The 19047-nt window shown below is 32.5% G+C and overlaps 2 protein-coding genes across 2 annotated transcripts; both read left to right on the top strand.

The window, feature by feature from the left end:
* The first annotated feature begins 65 nt into the window (after positions 1 to 65).
* LOC133185454 (importin subunit alpha-7-like) lies at positions 66 to 9847 on the top strand. Its single transcript, XM_061320656.1, has 14 exons — positions 66 to 199; positions 502 to 633; positions 1186 to 1284; positions 2820 to 2916; positions 3212 to 3303; positions 3474 to 3605; positions 4235 to 4323; positions 4624 to 4726; positions 4940 to 5103; positions 5315 to 5393; positions 5529 to 5654; positions 6193 to 6320; positions 7694 to 7869; positions 8765 to 9847. Exons 1-14 carry the CDS (start codon positions 188 to 190, stop codon positions 8956 to 8958), a joined length of 1623 nt encoding a protein of 540 aa, XP_061176640.1. The 5' UTR covers positions 66 to 187; the 3' UTR covers positions 8959 to 9847.
* Positions 9848 to 16017: 6170 nt separating this feature from the next.
* On the top strand, positions 16018 to 17902 carry LOC133185456 (importin subunit alpha-6-like). Its single transcript, XM_061320657.1, has 3 exons — positions 16018 to 16022; positions 16593 to 16768; positions 17699 to 17902. The coding sequence occupies exons 2-3, from the start codon at positions 16645 to 16647 to the stop codon at positions 17890 to 17892; spliced, it is 318 nt and encodes a 105-aa protein (XP_061176641.1). The 5' UTR covers positions 16018 to 16022; positions 16593 to 16644; the 3' UTR covers positions 17893 to 17902.
* Positions 17903 to 19047: the final 1145 nt, after the last annotated feature.

Here is a 19047-nt window from a genome sequence, read left to right on the forward strand (position 1 = left end):
AATATTTTTTGAATAAATTTACCCCAAACCAAATTTTTTTCTAGATCAAAAATATATGTAATTTTCCGGGAAATCAGCTGTTGGAAAACGCATGCTCGGTTCGTCTGAAGTAAAATGGTGGTTTCGTCTTAGAAAGGAAGAAAGAAGCCATATAAAGTTTCTAAAAACACTTGATTTATGAACCTAAATGCCTTACGATGTGAGTAGAAGTCATAAATGTACCCTGACATATCTTATAATAGTGACATTTCTGTATGATCGTGTGATTTGATGTTGTTGATAGTAAATGTGTCAGTCACAAGTCTGAATAACTGAAAAAACATCACATTAGTCATGACGTTCTTTGTTATCTCCGCCTTATTTTAACTTTTGTTGACATCATTTGAAAGACAAAAATTAGAATTGATCAGTAGAATGCTTTCATCCAGAGGTGCAAAACATTAATTGCAAAGAACAAGGTTCAAAGTTGAATTATTTAAGTAAATTAATTCCATATTTTAGATGTCATCTAATGCAGAAAGTCCAGCCAACAGGCTCAAGTCTTACAAAAACAAAGCACTAGACTCACAAGAACTCAGACGAAGGCGTGAAGAGGAGGGGATCCAGCTCAGGAAACAGAAAAGAGATGAACAGGTAAACACAGGTGAAAGTAGGTAAACACAGGTGAAAATATTGGATTAAACAAAAGATTGCCTTAGGCTGTTCATTGTAAACTCAAAACATGTACAAATTAAAAGGTGATAAAAATAAAACATTTCAGTGGTAAGTGATTTATTACTTTTGAACACATAATGAATTAAACAATTTGAGTAGAAACAAGTTAAGGGGCATTATAAGACACGCATTGCCGTTTTGTTTATCATTTTGGCATATTTGATTTTCTCATTTAAATTATTTAAAAATAATTTCAGTGTAAGGATTTGAACTAAATTGAAAATTCTTAACATTAATTGTAATCAAAAGTAAACCTACTAAATAACTATATTGTTTTTTTTATGAAGTTCCATGTGTGTAAAGAATGAAATAGTAGAAATTGACCTTATGAAAATTTGTAGAACTTTTATATAACAAATGAATGTGGTTACTCTAAATGTGTACAATACAGAACTGATTACTCAGCATTTAGTAATCTTTTTAAACAACATGAACAAGGTTTAGTACATTATTACAAATTTCCTCTTGTAGCTTTTTAAAAGGAGGAATGTTTCCATGCCAACTGGAGGTCCAGAGGATTTTGCTGGAGGAAATATCCATGACAGTACAGTTAGCTCAACCCCATACACTGTGAGTTCAGATCTCATGATTAAGCTTAAAGGACTTATCGCATGTTTCTAAATTATTTGAAATCAAAAGCGTAAAACGTTCCTTATAACCACAGTTTATAAATTTTGTGTTTTTGCTGCAGATAAACCGCGGTAATTAACCAATTATTGACTCAAATGAAAACCCCTGAATTAAAAATCTAAGTTTATTAGATAGCGATCACGTGACCCTGTGACGTCAAAGGCGACAATGGCTGATCAGCTCTATAGTTAATCTTACTAAAATATACGCGATACAACATGAATATTCTGCATTGTGGACGACCATTTCACTGATTTTATCGATATGAAATTGAATATCCAACCTTATATTTTAAAGTTGTCATCAAGAAAAAATCTGAAAAATCTGTTAACATATAGCAGCGACGATATCGAAAGAGACGCGGCGAAGACGAAGAAACTCGCCATCACAATACAATTTGATTTGTCATCTTATCACATGTATTAACTTCATTGATTTACAAATTTAATATTATATAACTGTTATTCTTCGTTTTTAGCATAATATTAATTTACTTATGTTTTGTAAAGGATGGCAGTCTTGAAAAATAATTTTCCGATCACGAAACATTGCCGTAATCGGAGCTGTACAGATTCTGAATGTTTCGAATAAAAAACGAAAATATCTCAAAAGCCTTATACCTTAGAACTAGTTAATGTTTCTATAGTAATTAAAAAGCACGCTAGGAATTAATTTTTTCAGCATTTTTCTTAATTAAGCTGCATTTGTCGTCGATAACTCCGTAAATCGTTTACATATTCTCATCTCTCTATCACTGAATTGTCGCATATGACGTCAGAGCAGTATTTCGCCGAAATCCGACTGAAATATGCATATTGCCGTATTTGAATTTCAACTTTCAATATCTCTTAAAATATGCTTTCAATAACGTTTATTGTATTCAGTATTTTAACAAACAAGGTTGTAGATAATATTTTTCATAAAATCACGATTTTTGAAAGATCATGCGATAAGTCCTTTAACTTTAAATAATTTATGAATCATACTTTCACATAAATTACCTGAATCTGATTCTTCAAGATACATTTGTGAAAAAAAAATACTATTACTCTCTGAATGATGAGACCATGCTCTCCAGCATGATAAAACATAGCAACAGTCAACATTGCTTGATGACTGGTGATATTCCAAAAAATGTTGACTGCTCAGAAATTATGTCTTTGTACAAAACATTCAGTATCATATAAAAATATTGCATGTAGTTAAGGGTAAAATTGAAAATTTTCACCTAGAGAAAACCATTGTCACTCAGGGGTAAGTTTTATGATCAATCCAACTTCCTGTTTAACCAAACAGGTTTTGTAGTCTTAAAAAGAAAATTTATCAGCTGCCCTTTGCTAATGAGGACTGCAATGTAAGACAATGGTCATACTTTATTGCATTGAAATATGGGACTAAGGAGTCTTTTTTTTTTTTTTTTTTTTTTTTTTTTTCAAATTCATATTTTATTCTGAAAATTCTGTTGTACTTGACAGGGAGGCATTACTCAGGAAATGATCCAAGTGTTGTACAGTGAAAATGTGGAAGAACAAGAAGCAGCAACACAGAAATTTAGAAAACTCCTGTCCAGAGGTGAGAAAAGACTTCTGTAATCAGGGATTTAAAATATGTTAACATCTTAAAATCTTATATGGGGAAAATACTGATAAAAATGTTTAACTAAACACTGAACAATATTCAGAAAAAAATAGATAATTTTATGAAATCTGGTACAAGACTTTGAGGGAATGTAGTACAAATTACAGGATATTTAGTGCATATGCCATCAGTCTTGCAAGATGCTGTGCCTATAATTGCTTTGGTTTCTACTGATATCCAAACATATTAAAAACATTATTAACAAATTAAAATATTTTTGTCTATGTAGAGCCAAACCCACCAATAGATGAAGTAATTCAGACAGGCATTGTTCCAAGATTTGTTGAATTTCTACAGAAGGATGGCAACTGCTCTTTACAAGTTTGTATCACATATATTTCTACAATATTAAAAAATATATATATTGCAAACTCTTTTTTAGCTCTTAGTCAGCTCACATTACAGTGATCAAACACCGAGAAAGGACATGTCCATTATGACCTGAATCATTGAAAAAGACTGTGTAAATTTTAGTGTTTTCTAAACTCTAGTTTGAAGCTGCCTGGGCCCTCACAAACATAGCATCAGGTACCTCCCTACAAACCAGAGTGGTGATAGAAGCAGGTGCTGTGCCAATATTTATAAAATTGCTTGCATCAGATATAGAGGATGTACAAGAACAGGTGAGATATATACATACTTCACAGGTAAAAGTGCATGTGTCATAGGTGAGACATTACCTATTTCATAGGTCACACATAACACAGGTTTATTCTTGCTTTATGACAAAGGATTTTCAATTTCAATTTGTATAAGTGGCAAGGAAAATTGTAAAAGTTTTGAACTTAATTAAATCTTTCTGCTAGGACATGTATGTCTACACTTCCTGAGTTTAAGGTGTAACTTTGTAATGTACATGTATTTTATTAAGAAATAACTTTGTTATTTGTTTTTCATGACGTAAAGATATGATGAGCTTTACTTTCCAAGGTCAAAGTTATTGAGCATTTAGATGTTCAAGTTGTATCACAAGTCAATTCTGAGTTTTAATCTTAAATCTTTAATTTTCATGGATTATACGCACATTTAAATATAATTTCCTAATGATTTCATTAATCTTGACTCAAAGTTATGTCACCAGGCCATGATTGCACATTCAACTTTAAATTCATAATATACATGTATAATTGTGTAAATATGCAAAGAAAAAAACTGTTGGTGTAATAGTATTCACTGCTATTGTTTGGGGATTTCAAAAAAATTTAATGTGTTTTGTGTATTAACAATATAGACAATATCTGATATTGTACAGGCTGTGTGGGCTTTAGGAAACATTGCTGGAGACAGTCCGGAATGTAGGGACTATGTACTGAACGAAGGAATCCTGGTCCCTTTGTTACAGTAAGTGTCCAGTTTATAGCCTTCCTTTGATGACGGGATCAAAGTTGGCAGTGGGATATTTTACAACATTCGTATGATTTAAGAAATTAAGAAGATATGCATGTTAAAAGAATGGAAGTGACAGAGTAATGATTGTCTTGCATTGCAAAATACCTTATCCACATACATGTATTAAGGGATTGATGCAGAGGACTATAATATGCATGTATAATATCAGAAAATTGTTTGGTACTTTCATTTAAAAATATCAAAAATTGATTTGTCTAGTAATTTTTGACTAATAACGTTATCTTTTCTCAGATTATTAAGCAAAAATACCAGCAGTTTATCTATGACCAGGAATGCAGTATGGTGTTTATCTAATTTGTGTAGAGGAAAAAATCCCCCTCCAGATTTTGCAAAGGTAAAAAAAATATTTCAATTATACTTCAGTTTGACTTTTTTTTTGTTTAGTAAAGAGTACTATAAAATACAGTTGTTCTAATGTATGCCTATAACTGCTTGTCAGTGGTCGCACCATGAACTTTACAATAGAAAAATTCCTTTTATTATTAAATGGGGGGGGGGGGGGGGGGTTAGGTTACAATATTGCGAGTATAATTTGGTTTTGTTTTAGGTTTCTCCCTCCTTACCTGTGTTAGCCAGACTGCTGTTTCACACAGATAAAGATGTTCTAGCTGATGCATGTTGGGCATTATCTTACTTATCTGATGGTCCCAATGAAAAGATTCAGTCTGTGATAGATTCAGGGGTGTGTCGTCGACTGGTGGAACTACTCATGTAAGTTTGTAAAAAGGGACAGCCTATCTGACAATGTGATGGTAACATTCATTTAGATTCAGTGTCGTTAAGGCAGTTTCAAAAACTTGTTGAAGGAAGATTTTACTTTGAGAAGACTCTGATGACTTAAATAAGAATTCTTGTTAGAAATATTTTTGAAACATGAAACCATAGAAAAGTGAGTGTAAAATTACGACCATTGAATTTGTAGGTATACACATCAGAGTGTTGTCTCGGCAGCCCTCCGAGTTGTTGGAAACATAGTAACGGGAGATGATTTTCAAACACAGGTATTGATTGAATTTATCCTTTTACATGCAATAAATTCTTGTTGTATATTCTTGCATACTGTAAAAAAAATGTTCAGTATGTTATAAATTATTAGCATCTGTTCAAACTTAACTGGAATGGATTTTTTTTTCTAGATTATCTTGAACTGTTCTGCTCTGCCTTGCTTGTTACATTTACTCAGTAGTTCTAAAGAATCAATACGAAAGGAGGCATGTTGGACAATTTCAAATATAACAGCAGGAAACAGAATGCAAATACAGGTTTGTGTTCTGAAAATATACTTCATATAAAATTCACATACAACAGCAGGAAACAAAATGCAATACAAGTTTGTCTGCTGAATATGTACACTTTGTGTAAAATTTACTTAGAAAATTACTAACATTCAGACTCACAGAATTGAAATTAAATGTTCATTCTTAAAAGTTGGATAAAGTCAAAAATCATGCTTAAGGGTTTCAACCCTAAAGCTAGTGGGAGGACTTAAAATTTTGCACACTAATAGACCTAATTACATATCTATAAAAAGGAGTTAGGAATAAAGGTAGAGAAAACATGCATCGTAGATGTGAAATTTAAAGAAAAGTTGAAAAAGATTATGCTGATCTATATTATGAAGCTTTGTAATAAACATGACATGATTTCAATATGAAAATTGCTATTTTTGTTTAAGAAGAGGAAATATTATTTAGATACTGTTGTACACTTAAGTGTTTTATTTTACAGATAGTACAAGATACAAGCATAAATACTTATTGTTCTTTTTATTGAATTGACAATTTAAGATTTTTTTTGTAGTGTGTCATTGATGCCAATATATTTCCTGTTTTGATTGATATTCTGGGTAAAGCTGATTTTAAGACAAGGAAGGAGGCAGCATGGGCTATCACTAATGCCACATCAGGGGGGTCACCAGAGCAAATCAGGTAAAATATTGAAAACCACATGAATATAGAAATCTTGGTCAACCAGGTAAAGCTCTGGTCAGTCAAATATTATAGAAATCTATATAAAATACATGTAGGTAAATGATGAAAACCAGGTCATTCATTTGAATATTATAGAAACTATGTCATTAAGGTAAAGATCAGAATATGGTCAGTCAAGTAAATAAAGAAATCTAGGTCAATGAGATAAATATAGAGAAACAGGTCAGGTAGGTAAATACAGTCAACTACTGTACAGCAGGAAATTAACTCGCGGAGTTAATATTCACTATATTCGCGGAAATAAAAATTCCGCGAATTCAACATACAGTGAATAATTCTTCAAAAATTGATAAGGATAAATTGAAATATTACCAATATCTGTGATTAGATACGTTAACTCTATTTGCGTTTCCTTGCAAACATAAAAGCAGTAATTAATATATAGCGGAGATGTAGACACGTAGTTGTTGTTTTTTTTAAGCTTAATTGATAAATAAACATCCATAACTAACATTTAATTCTGCCAACCAGTAGAGGTGCGATGTAATTATCTATGAAACATGTATTGTTAGATTTCACTCATGCATATCACTTGGTCTTATTATCTTTAATCAAGGCACTTACGTAGTAAAGACAACACTGTTACACATTAATTCAATTTTATTAACAGTTCAACATTTTGACTATCGGTACTGACAACTGATCTAGATTCAGGGGGATATAAATATACTGCAGTAAATACTACTCTGTACTCTACTCAAAACATACCTATGAACGAACACCTGCCAAAGGGCTTCATTTTTTTTTTTACATGTATGTTTTGGATACGACTGGAAATCACTTGAATAAATCACTCGAGAATAAACTCATATGTATTTCAAAAATATTTAATAAAAAGAAAGAAAGAAGAAAATTTATCTGAATGCGTAACCTGTAAATCGTACAACATTTTGTCTTCTAATCGGGATAAGTATGGTGTTTATTTCTATTTAATCGGGTTCAGAATCGACACAATACGCAAGGAAAATATTTGCAGTGCTGAAAAAGTTTTTGCATAATTTTTCCTTTCCGCGAATTCAATCGACCGCGATTTGCTGCAAGTTGAACAAATCACGATCTTTTCCGACCGCGATTTTAACCTGCTGTACAGTATTTGTAGTGTTTGAGAGCCTAAGTTAGCCCCATGATCCACACAAAACAACTGATTTCAAAGTAAAGACATTTTTGATTGCATCCCACGTGAAATTAATGTAAGGACATTTTGATGCCTGCTGTTATGGTACAGACATATTTAAAATAATCTTTTTTCAGTGTTTTCATTTTGAGGACTAAGCATATCTTACTTTGACCTGTTCGGATTTTTCCTGTAGGTTTTTGGTAGACCAGGACTGTATCCCTCCTCTGTGTGATTTACTGACAGTGATGGATGCTAAGATTGTACAGGTGGCTCTTAATGGTTTGGAAAATATTCTACGACTTGGAGAGCAGGACGCTAAAAATCACAATGGCACAAATCCATATGCTGTTTTAATTGAGGAATGTTATGGTAAGGATTATCCAGATAATCTCTGGAAGTCTTTAATTTATCCCTGATGACAGCTTAAACATGCACGCACCTTAATTTAAATTAATTTATAAAGTTATTAATGCTTTACAATTTAATGTCAAAAGACTGAGTAGAAATCACAATTATGATGATTTTAAATTTTAATGTCTCGTTTTCTGTTGGTATTGGAGAAATTCCAAATTTTTTTGGTATTTTGGCAATAGAAAGTGTAGTTCACACATAACCTTATGGTTATTGTGGTATTATTTTACACATAGCACAAAACATCTCCAGAAGATATGTGGACACCTTCACTCAATAAATAAAGGTTAAAATTTTTTGGATGTCATGGTTTTTTAGAACACCTGAGTCTTAGGCTCAGATTAGTCTAAGGCTCAGGTGAGTGTTGTGGCACATTGGCCTCTTCTTCACTCACGTCTGAAAATATGACAAACTGACAACATAAATTTCAGTCAGAATAATAAATATTGCAACTTTTCGAATTTTGTACAAAGAAGCAAACTTTAGAAATAAATTTGAATAAAAACCGTATGTGCTTTAAAAAGTTCATTTGAATTGTACAGTGAATATGAAATTCATAAAATTAATGAACATCTGTGAAAAGAGATTTATTTTTGTTATTTAAGAAAATGAATATTTCTCTTTCTGATTAACTTTTCTTATATAAACCAATGAATTTATTCTAAAATTAAAGTTGAGTTCTTCTTGAAGAACTAACATTTATAGTACAGCCAAACCTTGTTATTCGATGGGACTAAAATTTGTAGATCTCTGAGGATTCGAGATATCAGTGGTTGGGACTTCCAAATCACTTCAACATATCCATGGTATTCAAGATATCAGTGTTTGAGATACCTTTTTCCTCTGTATGTAGGTTTAGACAAGATAGAATTTCTACAAAGTCACCAGAACAGAGAAATCTACCAAAAAGCTTTCGACATGATTGAGCGATATTTTGGAACGGAGGAGGAGGATAAAGCTGTTGCCCCTCAGCTGGATGAAAACGCTCAGCAGTATGAATTTAACGCACCTGCTGAAAATGTTCCCATGGGCGGTTTCCAGTTCTAGGAGGTGCTGTTGTATTCACTGGCTATAGAACTGTTGAGAAGCGGTGATGGAGGATATAGTGTTACAGAGCATTATGAAGGAAGTTGTCATCTCATGAGAACTATCTGGTCTTTCTACCTCTGTGTAGATTATTTCATCGCGGGTTGGGGATGTTACGACGCATTTCAAATAATCAATTTTATTATCTTTCCCACAGTGAATTGTAAAATATAGTTCAATCATTTTTAAAAGAAGGCCCACTGATGGTTTAATCTGGCCCTGTAAAATTTCTTCAATATTGATCACCATCAGGCAGATCTCAAAGGTTTCCAAAGGTGTAAAAAAAATTGTGTTGGTTTCTGGATATCCTGAAAAATCTTGAATACAGTTTATGTTTATATTAATACTCAGTATTTGAAAGGAAACCCAAATAATCTCAAAATCTATACAATAGTCTCATGTAAGAACTTTTGTGTATAAAGTCTGTTTTTGTGTGCTTCACAGGTTCAGTTGCCCACTCTTTCCTATTTAAGAACGGTTATGAAATATGATTGAAGATTTTAAGAGTACTTAGTATAACCTCAGAAACTGGTCAGATGCTGATATTTTATTAAAATGAAATTTACAGGGCTGCATTATGCAAAAGTGAACCAAGCTATTTACTTAGGTTAATTAGTATCTACAGCTTCTTTAAACAATTTCAGTACTTGGAGTTATCTCCCCTATTTCTAAACGTAAATGTTTGTTGTTGTTTTTATGTAAGAAATTATTTTAAGTATAAAGCAGATTATGTAACTGTTGTGATTTTTTTGGAATGTTTGTATTCTTATATGGAGCTTAATATATTCATTCTTTGTCATTCTTTAACATGGGTATTTTTCATTTTTTTTTCTCTTGTTTAAAAGCCTTGCGTACTGAATGTTGTTTAGGTCTTCATTTGTTTCAGTTCTCTGTAAACTTCTGTTATTATATCAAATTTTCTTTGTAATTTTGAATCTCTATGTCAAATGACAGCTTTCTAAGCAAATATTTTTGTTCAAAACCCAGTGATTTTAAAGTATATTAATTAGCACCTTCTCTCTTAGGTTAGATTTCCTCTGCTTTTTATGTACATGGGAGTATATAGTTAGGTAATCTTGTATGTCCCTATTTGTATTTTTACCTCACATCTTTTCTGTTCTTGTAGATATCCTGTTGGGGTGTGATAATATACAAGTACATGTTTCATCTTTGATACCTTGCTTACAAATCTGTTTATATTTGTATTTTGATACTGTTTGAAAAAAGACAAAGGAATATGGTGGTATCTTGTTACCATGCAATGTCAGAGTCACTTATTGCAAATTTTATCAACTTTTTAAAATTTAGTTTTCTCATAATTATAATTCCAAAGTTTGTTGTTGCAGAGGTATTTTCAAGCTTTCCTTTTTTTTCTTGATCCACAATCATTTTTGAACAGGTCAGATTTATGTCAGGTATTTTAAGCCAATGAAATACTAACTTATATTTCACAGAATTATAAAGGGTACAGTAATTATATTTTTATGTAAGGTAATGAAAATAATGATAATTGTCTCTGATATTACTTTGTTGGACGTGTTTCATTTCCATTGGGTCATAATTTTAATTATGTGAATTTAAAGCATATCTATTTTAGTAATTGGTTAATTGAGCAGTATTTGTATATTATTACACCCCTTATGTTTTGTAAATACGCCAAAGAAGTAAAAACAAAAGAGTCATATTATAACACAACTTTCAAAAATATATTACCTTTTAGGAAAAGAAAATATGAATGAAAAATTGTCACATGTCAGATGTAAATGTACATTTATACAACCACAAAACAACTTCAACCATGAAAGAATACATGCTGAGAATTATCAGTTACACACATGCATGCTCTACTGCCATTCAGTACAGTTCACGGACAATTACACACGTGAATTAACATGAAAACATTTGCCCTTTGTTTACTGTAGATTCCTTATTTACGCAAGTCCTTAATATCGCAAAATGACTCTAGGACGTCAAATCGCAGGAACAATAATTCGCGAGTGAATGCTTGATCTAGAGATTTACATACATTTAATCACCATAAAAATAAAAGTGAGTAATTTAAATTCCTGAGTAGAAGTACTTGCAAAATCACGCAATAATTTTTTCCTCGCGTATATTTAGGAATCTACAGTATACTCTCTGCCCTCAGGATTGAGTGTTCATGATTTCTGAGTAAAGCCCCGAGATCTCACTTTTTTTTATATGGCCCTGTTGTGAAGGGCATGCAAAACTGAGTTCTTTCCGATTTTATATTATTATAATTTTATTGTTGCTATTATAGCAAATGGTGCTTTTTATATAAGGATGAAATTTTTCTTGTCTTTGTTAATTCTTTAGAGGGAATTACTTCAAAAATCTCCAGTTATTGAGATTGGCATAATAAAGTCAATGCTGCTTATCAAGATGATCAAGATGTAATGTCTAGCAGTCAAAGAAGAGTTTTTGCCCCTTTAGATGGTTGTCAAACAACAGCGCCCCCTGAGAAGTAAATGGTTCTATTGGGATGGGGGGTCCTCACGGACAGTAAACAGTTCCACGGGAAGGGGGGTCCTTAAGGACGGTGAACACTTCCCCAAGGCCCCAGATTAAAAAAACACACGTCAGGGAAAGAAAAGTTCCCAGTAACATAACACCAAACTCACACAGACGACATACTATTCCACACTGTCAATTGTCAAGTCAAACGTGTGACCATTTGTTATAAATAAATCATTAAACCTATGCCAGTGTTGCGTTCTTCTTTTGGAAGCTATTCTGATTTCCCCCCCCCCCCCCCCCCCCCCGTGAAATGGTTGGTGGAAAAATCGTGTTGAGGTAATATATTGATTATTGGTGAAGATTCCTACAAATATTGCCATAGTGTGACCTTTTTTTTTTTTTGCATAAATCATTTGATATCCACAAATATAAATACACTCTCTAAAGATGGCATGTATTATGATATGGCATTCATGTTCATTTGTCTGTTAGATTTACAGTGTCTGGTTCCTAACCCAGGAACAAGAGGCATAGAATCACAAAACTGTCAGCTGGTACATCTTAGGTAGAAGGTGTGTCGCAGATTAAAAATAAGTCACTGTGATCTATAATTATGTAGTTTTCGGAGACGAAGTCTTCCAACAATCTGTTGGAATTCCCATGTGTCCCAATTACGCTACCTTATTAGCAGACTTATTTTGTATTCACATGAAGCAGAATTTGTTTTAAAAACTTCTACATGAAATAAAGAAGTCTTACTATGGCCTTCAATTCGAAATATAGATATATCGACGATGTTTTATCAATTAACAATATTCATTTCCACTCCTACGTTGATTCGATATATCCCCTTGAACTCGAAATAAAAAGACACCATAGAGTCTGACACATCTATTTCATATTTAGATATTCTACTAGAAAAAGACATTAATGGCAACCTAACAACAAAACTTTGATGATAAACTCGATGACCAACTTTTCTATCATCGACTTCCCTTATTTATGTAGCAATGTGTCATTATCACCTGCAATGGAGTCTATGTCTCCCAGTTGATTCGATACGCAAGAACATGCTCTACGTACGAACAATTTACGAGTCAAGCTATTGACAAATAAGTTGATTTCAACTGGGATATCAATATTCTATGGTCAATACGATGGCCTTGTTAGCAAATACAATCTTTTTTGTTGTGAAATAATGACTGATGTTTTTCAAACAAATTGTTAGGCCATTGTTTTCACACAGAATTGTTTACGGGTTTTCCGTTTGCCCGGTGATGACAAATACCGTAGCACACGGCGGATGTGACCGATCGACAGGGGATGCTTACTTCTCCATGGCGTCTGATCCCACCTATGATGTTTTAGAGGTTGTGTTTGCTCTGATTCCAATCTGTATTGTTCCAATGGATTTTTGAACTGTTCGTTATCTTTATTTTTCATAACCAAGTATGTTAAATATTTGTCTGTCTTATTACTGGGAAACATTTACCCAGAATCATCAAATTTGGTCAGTTAATGTATCTTATGACATATTAAATATCCAATAATAATGTACAGGTACAGGGTGTTTCATAGTATATGTTACATTTTGAATCTTCAAATTAACAAACACAAGAAAAAGACACAGAAAAATGTTCACATCAATTTAATACAGGTGTCCATTAGATTCATTATGTAAAATTACCAACCAAAATATTAAACACTGGACAAAATCTTAACCATTAATGAAAGTAAGCAAAATTTCTAAATCATTTTTGTTACGTTGAAGTTCACAATGTCAAAGCCTCACATTACATGTTCTAAATCATCTCCGCCTATTTCAACTACAAAAGAAAGTTCCTCATGGAAATTTTTATAACTGTTGTCACACATTGGTGAGACACTCATATTTTGTGTACTGTCCTTTATAAGCCATTTAGTATCTGGGATCTAGGATAAAGACCCTGTTCTTGAGAAACCTTTACAGAAGAAGGCTTAAAGATTGCAAATTCAGGGGCCAAAATCTTTATTTGGGGCGTTGCATTATTGAGAATTTGTATGTTGATAACTTCATATTATATTTAAAGCTCAATACACACACAAAATGCTGATATGTCCAGGTTCAATTTCTGAAAACATCCATCTGACACTTTTCTATAGAGTTTGCTGCATTATTTAAAGTCCCCACTTCAAGAAGATTTTCCCTTCTTGATCACATGAAGTCCTTATAATTAGTCTTCCTGGATTATTGTGTCATTTCTCGCATATTGCCATCCTTGCCCTAACCTTTGTTACAAGCATTCTGATAAGCATCTTAGAAAGCTTCTTTTCTTTTGGAATATTTTCCTTCAATTTCTGAATGAATTCAATTTAGCAATATGTAGATAAGTTATGTCCATTTCAAAAAATATTCAAATAATGACAACGACATTTCTGTCTCAACTTAACAATATAACTCAAAGATTTCCTTGACTTTTTCATGTTGAATTAAAATGGAGGATTTGATGTTTAAAATGATATATGGTTTGTATTAGAAATATGAAAGGTAAGAAAAATATCTAGATCAAAAAATGTAACATACATTATGAAACACCCTGTACTACAAAAATGTACTGAAAAAAAGTTATGCAAGAGTTCTAATTGGACATTGGTGTTATCCATATCTCTCAGGAATAGGGCAGAGGAATTAAATCTGGCCCCAGGATCATGAAACATCTTAAGCTTAAGTCAATGTTGAGTTTTCTTTTATGTTGAATGTATTAAAGTTTTGTAGAAGTCAAGCAGACCAAAATCAAAATATTTTTCAATATTGCTTCACAAAAGTGTTGTTATCTGCAAATTTAGAGATTAATTCAATAAACATTAAATATTTACAGCCATTTGAAAATTTGACTTAAGTCTAAGTCTGTTTCATGATCTCCTTACCTGGTCTCTTAATTGCAATTGATAGCATCTGTCAAATTAAAAAAAATCTTCATGCCCAGCCCTTTGTTTTCAAAACTAATTTGACATTAACAAAATATTAAGTAATTTCTGCACCAAAAGGCAATAAAATGTGGAGGTTCCGATCCAAAGTCGAAAGGAATATTAATTCCTTAAAGCATATCATTGTTCAACGATTCAATAACGATTCAATCTTTGATCAATTTGTCAAATTAATAACTGATTAGGTTTCTCTCTCTATGCCTGTGTTAGCCAGATTTCTGTTTCACACAGATAAAGATGTTCTATCTGATGCATGTTGGGCATTATCTTACTTATCTGATGGTCCCAATGAAAAGATCCAGTCTGTGATAGATTCAGGGGTGTGTCGTCGACTGGTGGAACTACTCATGTAAGTTTGTTAAAAGGAACAGCCGATCTGACAATGTGATGGTAACATTCATCTAGATTCAGAGCCATGTAGGCAGATTTGAAAAAAAAAAATATGAAAGATTTTGGTCAGAGAAGGCTTTCAAAAATGTTCTTTCATGAGCTAAACAAGAAATCTCGCTAAAAGCATTATTTTGAAACATTAAACCGTAGAAAAGTGAGTGTAAATTCTGTCCGTTGAATTCGTAGGTATATACATCTGAGTGTTGTCTCGGCAGCCCTCCGAGTAGTTGGAAACATAGCAATGGGAAGTGATTTTCAAAGACAGGTATTGATCGAATTTATCATTTTGCATGCAATAAATTCTTGTTGTATGTTCCTGGATAATTAAAAAAGTGAGATATGATATGAATTATTAGCATCTGTTCATACTTAACTGTATTTTTTTTTTTTAATTTTTCCTAGATTATTTTGAACTGTTCTGCTCTGCCTTGCTTGTTACATTTACTCAGTAGTTCTAAAGAATCGATACAGAAGGAGGCGTGTTGGACAATTTCAAATAACAGCAGGAAACAGAATGCAAATACAGGTTTGTATGCTGAATATACACTTTATATAACATTTACTAAAGTTAAGACCTAAGAATTCAAATAAAATGATCTTAAAAGTTAGAGAAAAACCAAAAATCATGTTTAAGGGTTTCAACCCTAAAGCTAGTGGGAGGACTTAAATTTTGCACTCTAATAGATAAAACCTGCAATTATAGAAGTGAAATGTAAAGAAAATTGAAAAAGATGATGCAAATCTATATTTCATAGCTTTGTTATAGACATAATATGACTTCAAAATGAAATTTCTATTTTTGTTATAGAGGAAGATTATTGTTTAGATACCAAAGTACACTAAGTGTTTTATTATCCAGATAGTACAAGATACAAGTATATGTATTTCTTATTGAAATGACATTTTGAGGCTTTTTTTGTAGTGTGTCATTGATGCCAATATATTTCCTGTTTTGATTGATATTCTGGGTAAAGCTGATTTTAAGACAAGGAAGGAGGCAGCATGGGCTATCACTAATGCCACTTCAGGGTGGTCACCAGAACAAATCAAGTAAATTTTGAAAACCACGTCAAGGGGGGAGGGTCACCAGAACAAATCAGGTAAATATTGTAAACCACGTCAGGGGGGTCACCAGAACAAATCAGGTAAATATTGTAAACCAAATCAGTGGGGTCACCAGAACAAATCAGGTAAATACTGAAAACCACGTCAGGGGGGGGGGGTCACCAGAGCAAATCAGGTAAATACTGAAAACCACGTCAGGGGGGTCACCAGAGCAAATCAGGTAAATATTGTAAACCACATCAGGGGGGTCACCAGAGCAAATCAGGTAAAATATTGAAAACCAGGTGAATATAGAAATCTTTGTCAACCAGGTAAAGATCTGGTCAGTCAGGTAAATATTATAGAAATCTAGGTCAATCAGGTAAAGATCAGAATCCGGTCAGTCAAGTGAGTAAAAAAATCTAGGTCAATCAGGTAAATAAAGAGAACCAGGTCAGATAGGTAAATACGGAAAATAAGCCAATGTCAACTGTTTCTTGTGTTTGAGAGCTTAGTTGGCCCCTTGATATTATACATAAAACATTGAATTTCAAAGTAAAGGTATTTTGTTTGCATCCCACTGTGAAATTAATGTATAGACACTTTGATACATGTCATTAATGTACAGAGGTATTTAAAATAATCTTTTTTTTTCAGTGTTTTCATTTTGAGGACTAAGCATATCTTACTTTGACCTGTTCGGATTTTTCCTGTAGGTTTTTGGTAGACCAGGACTGTATCCCTCCTCTGTGTGATTTACTGACAGTGATGGACCCTAATATTGTACAGGTGGCTCTTAGTGGTTTGGAAAATATTCTACGACTTGGAGAGCAGGACGCTAAAAATCACAATGGCACAAATCCATACACTGTTTTAATTGAGGAATGTTACGGTAAAAAGTGTCCAGATAATCTCTGGATGTCTTCAATTCATGCCTGATGACAACTTAAACATGCATGCACTTGAAAGAACAAAGTACTTGTTGGGCTTCATTTAAATTAATTTCTAAAATGACTGCTTTACAATTTAAGTATCAAATGACTGAATAGAAATCGCAATTCATGATAATTTAAAATTTTTCTGTTGGTATCGGAGAAATTACGAATTTTTAAAAATTTTGGCAATAGAAAGCATAGTTCGCTTGCATAACCTAACTGAAATTCCTCATGTTAATTTTGATATTATTTAACACATAATACAAAAAAATCTCAGGGAGATGTATGTGAACACCTTCAATTATTAAAGGTTAAAATTTTTTGGGTGTCATGGCTTTTTAGAACACCCGAGTCTAAGGCTCAGGTGAGTGTTGTGGCACATTGGCCTCTTCTCCACTCATGTCTGAAATATGACAAACTGATAACATAATTTCAGTCAGAAAAATAAATATTACAACCTTTCAAATTTTGCACAAAGATGCAAACTTTAGAAATAAATTTTAATAAAAACTGTATGTGCTTTAAAAAGTTCATTTGAGCAGTGAATAAGAAATTCAAGAAATTAATGATTATCTGTGAAAAGAGATTTTTTTGTAATTTCAGAAATTAAATATCTTTCTTTCTGATTATTTTTTCTGTATAAAAACCAAATAACTTCATTCTAAACTTAAGGTAGAGTTCTAGTACAACCAAACCTCGTTATCTCAAACTCGATGGGACTGAGAAAAAGATATCTGAGGATTCGAGATATGAGTGGTTGGAACTTCTAAATCGCGTCCACATATTCGTGGTATTTAAAATATCAGTGATTAGGATACCAAAGTTTAACAATAATTTGAGCTAGAGTATTTACACACTTATCCTTTTTCCTCTGTATGTACATGTAGGTGTAGACAAGATAGAATTTCTACAAAGTCACCAGAACAGAGAAATCTACCAGAAAGCTTTCGACATGACTGAGCGATTTTTTAGGACGGAGGAGGAAGATCAAGCTGTTGCCCCTCAGCTGGATGAAAACGAGACGCAGTTTGAATTTAACGCTCCTGCTGAAAATGTTCCGATGGGCGGTTTCCAGTTCTAGGAGGTGCTGTTGTATTCACTGGCTATAGAACTGTCGAGTAGCGGTGAAGGAGGATATAATGTTGCAGAGCATTATGAAGGAAGTTGTCATCTCATGAGAACTATCTGGTTTCTCTACCTCTGATTATTGCATCAAAATTGGTACCGTATATGATTAACATTATATCACTGAAGAGATATAATTTGTCGAAATGCGCATCTGGTACATCAAAATTGGTACCGTATATGATTTACATTCATTCTTTGTCATCCTTGAAAATGGGTATTTTTTTATTTCTCTTGTTTAAAAGCCTTGCATACTGAATGTTGTGTAGGTCTTCATTTGTTTCATTTTGTATCTTTGTGTCAAATGACAGCTTTCTAAGCAAAGATTTTTGTTCAAAACCCAGTGATTTTAAAGTATATTAATTAGGGCCTTCTCTCCTAGGTTAGATTTCCTCTGCTTTTTATGTATATGGGAGTATATAGTTAGGTAATCTTGTATGTCCCTATTTGTATTTTTACCTCACATCTTTTCTGTTCTTGTAGATATCCTTTTGGGATGTAATAATATACATATTTCATCTTTGATACCTTGCTTACAAATCTGTTTGTATTTTGATACAGTTTGAAAAAAGACAAAGGAATATGACAATATCTTGTTACCAATTTCAGAGTCACTTATTGCAAATTTTATCAACTTTTTAAAGTTAATTTTTTTCAACTTTTTGAAATTAAATTTTTTCCTAATTATAATTTCAAATTAGGTGTTGCAGCGGTATTTTCAAGCGTCCCTTTTTTCTTGATGCACAATTATTTTGAACAAGTCAGATTTATGACAGGTTATTTTAAGCCAATGAAATACTTGTATTTCACAGAATTATAAAGGATACAGTTATACCATGTTTATATAAGATAATGAAAATGATGATAATTGTTTCTTATATTAGTTTGTTAACTGGACCTGTATCATTTCACATATGGGTCAAAATTAAAATTGTGTGGATATAAAGCATCTCTGTTCTAGTATAATAAGAAAGGGAATTGGTTAGTTTGAGCAGTATTTGTATATTAATACACCATTTATGTTTTGTAAATACGCCAAAGAAGTAAAAACAAAAAAGTCATATTAAAACAGAACTTTCAAATACATGTATACCTTTTAGGAAAAGAAAAT

The sequence above is a fragment of the Saccostrea echinata genome, unplaced genomic scaffold, assembly GCF_033153115.1.
Source record: "Saccostrea echinata isolate AGI-Se365-2 ecotype Australia unplaced genomic scaffold, CSIRO_AGI_Sech_v1 ptg000012l, whole genome shotgun sequence".
In the NCBI taxonomy this organism is placed as follows: domain Eukaryota; kingdom Metazoa; phylum Mollusca; class Bivalvia; order Ostreida; family Ostreidae; genus Saccostrea; species Saccostrea echinata.

Bases quoted from the DNA above. Each gene is read 5' to 3' on its own strand.
- LOC133185456 (XM_061320657.1), top strand. From the start codon at position 16,645: ATGGACCCTAATATTGTACAGGTGGCTCTTAGTGGTTTGGAAAATATT. The intron at 16,769-17,698 runs GTAAAAAGTGTC...ATGTACATGTAG, and splicing joins TTTAATTGAGGAATGTTACG to GTGTAGACAAGATAGAATTT.
- LOC133185454 (XM_061320656.1), top strand. The intron at 5,655-6,192 runs GTTTGTGTTCTG...TTTTTTTTGTAG, and splicing joins GAAACAGAATGCAAATACAG to TGTGTCATTGATGCCAATAT. The intron at 6,321-7,693 runs GTAAAATATTGA...TTTTTCCTGTAG, and splicing joins GGGTCACCAGAGCAAATCAG to GTTTTTGGTAGACCAGGACT.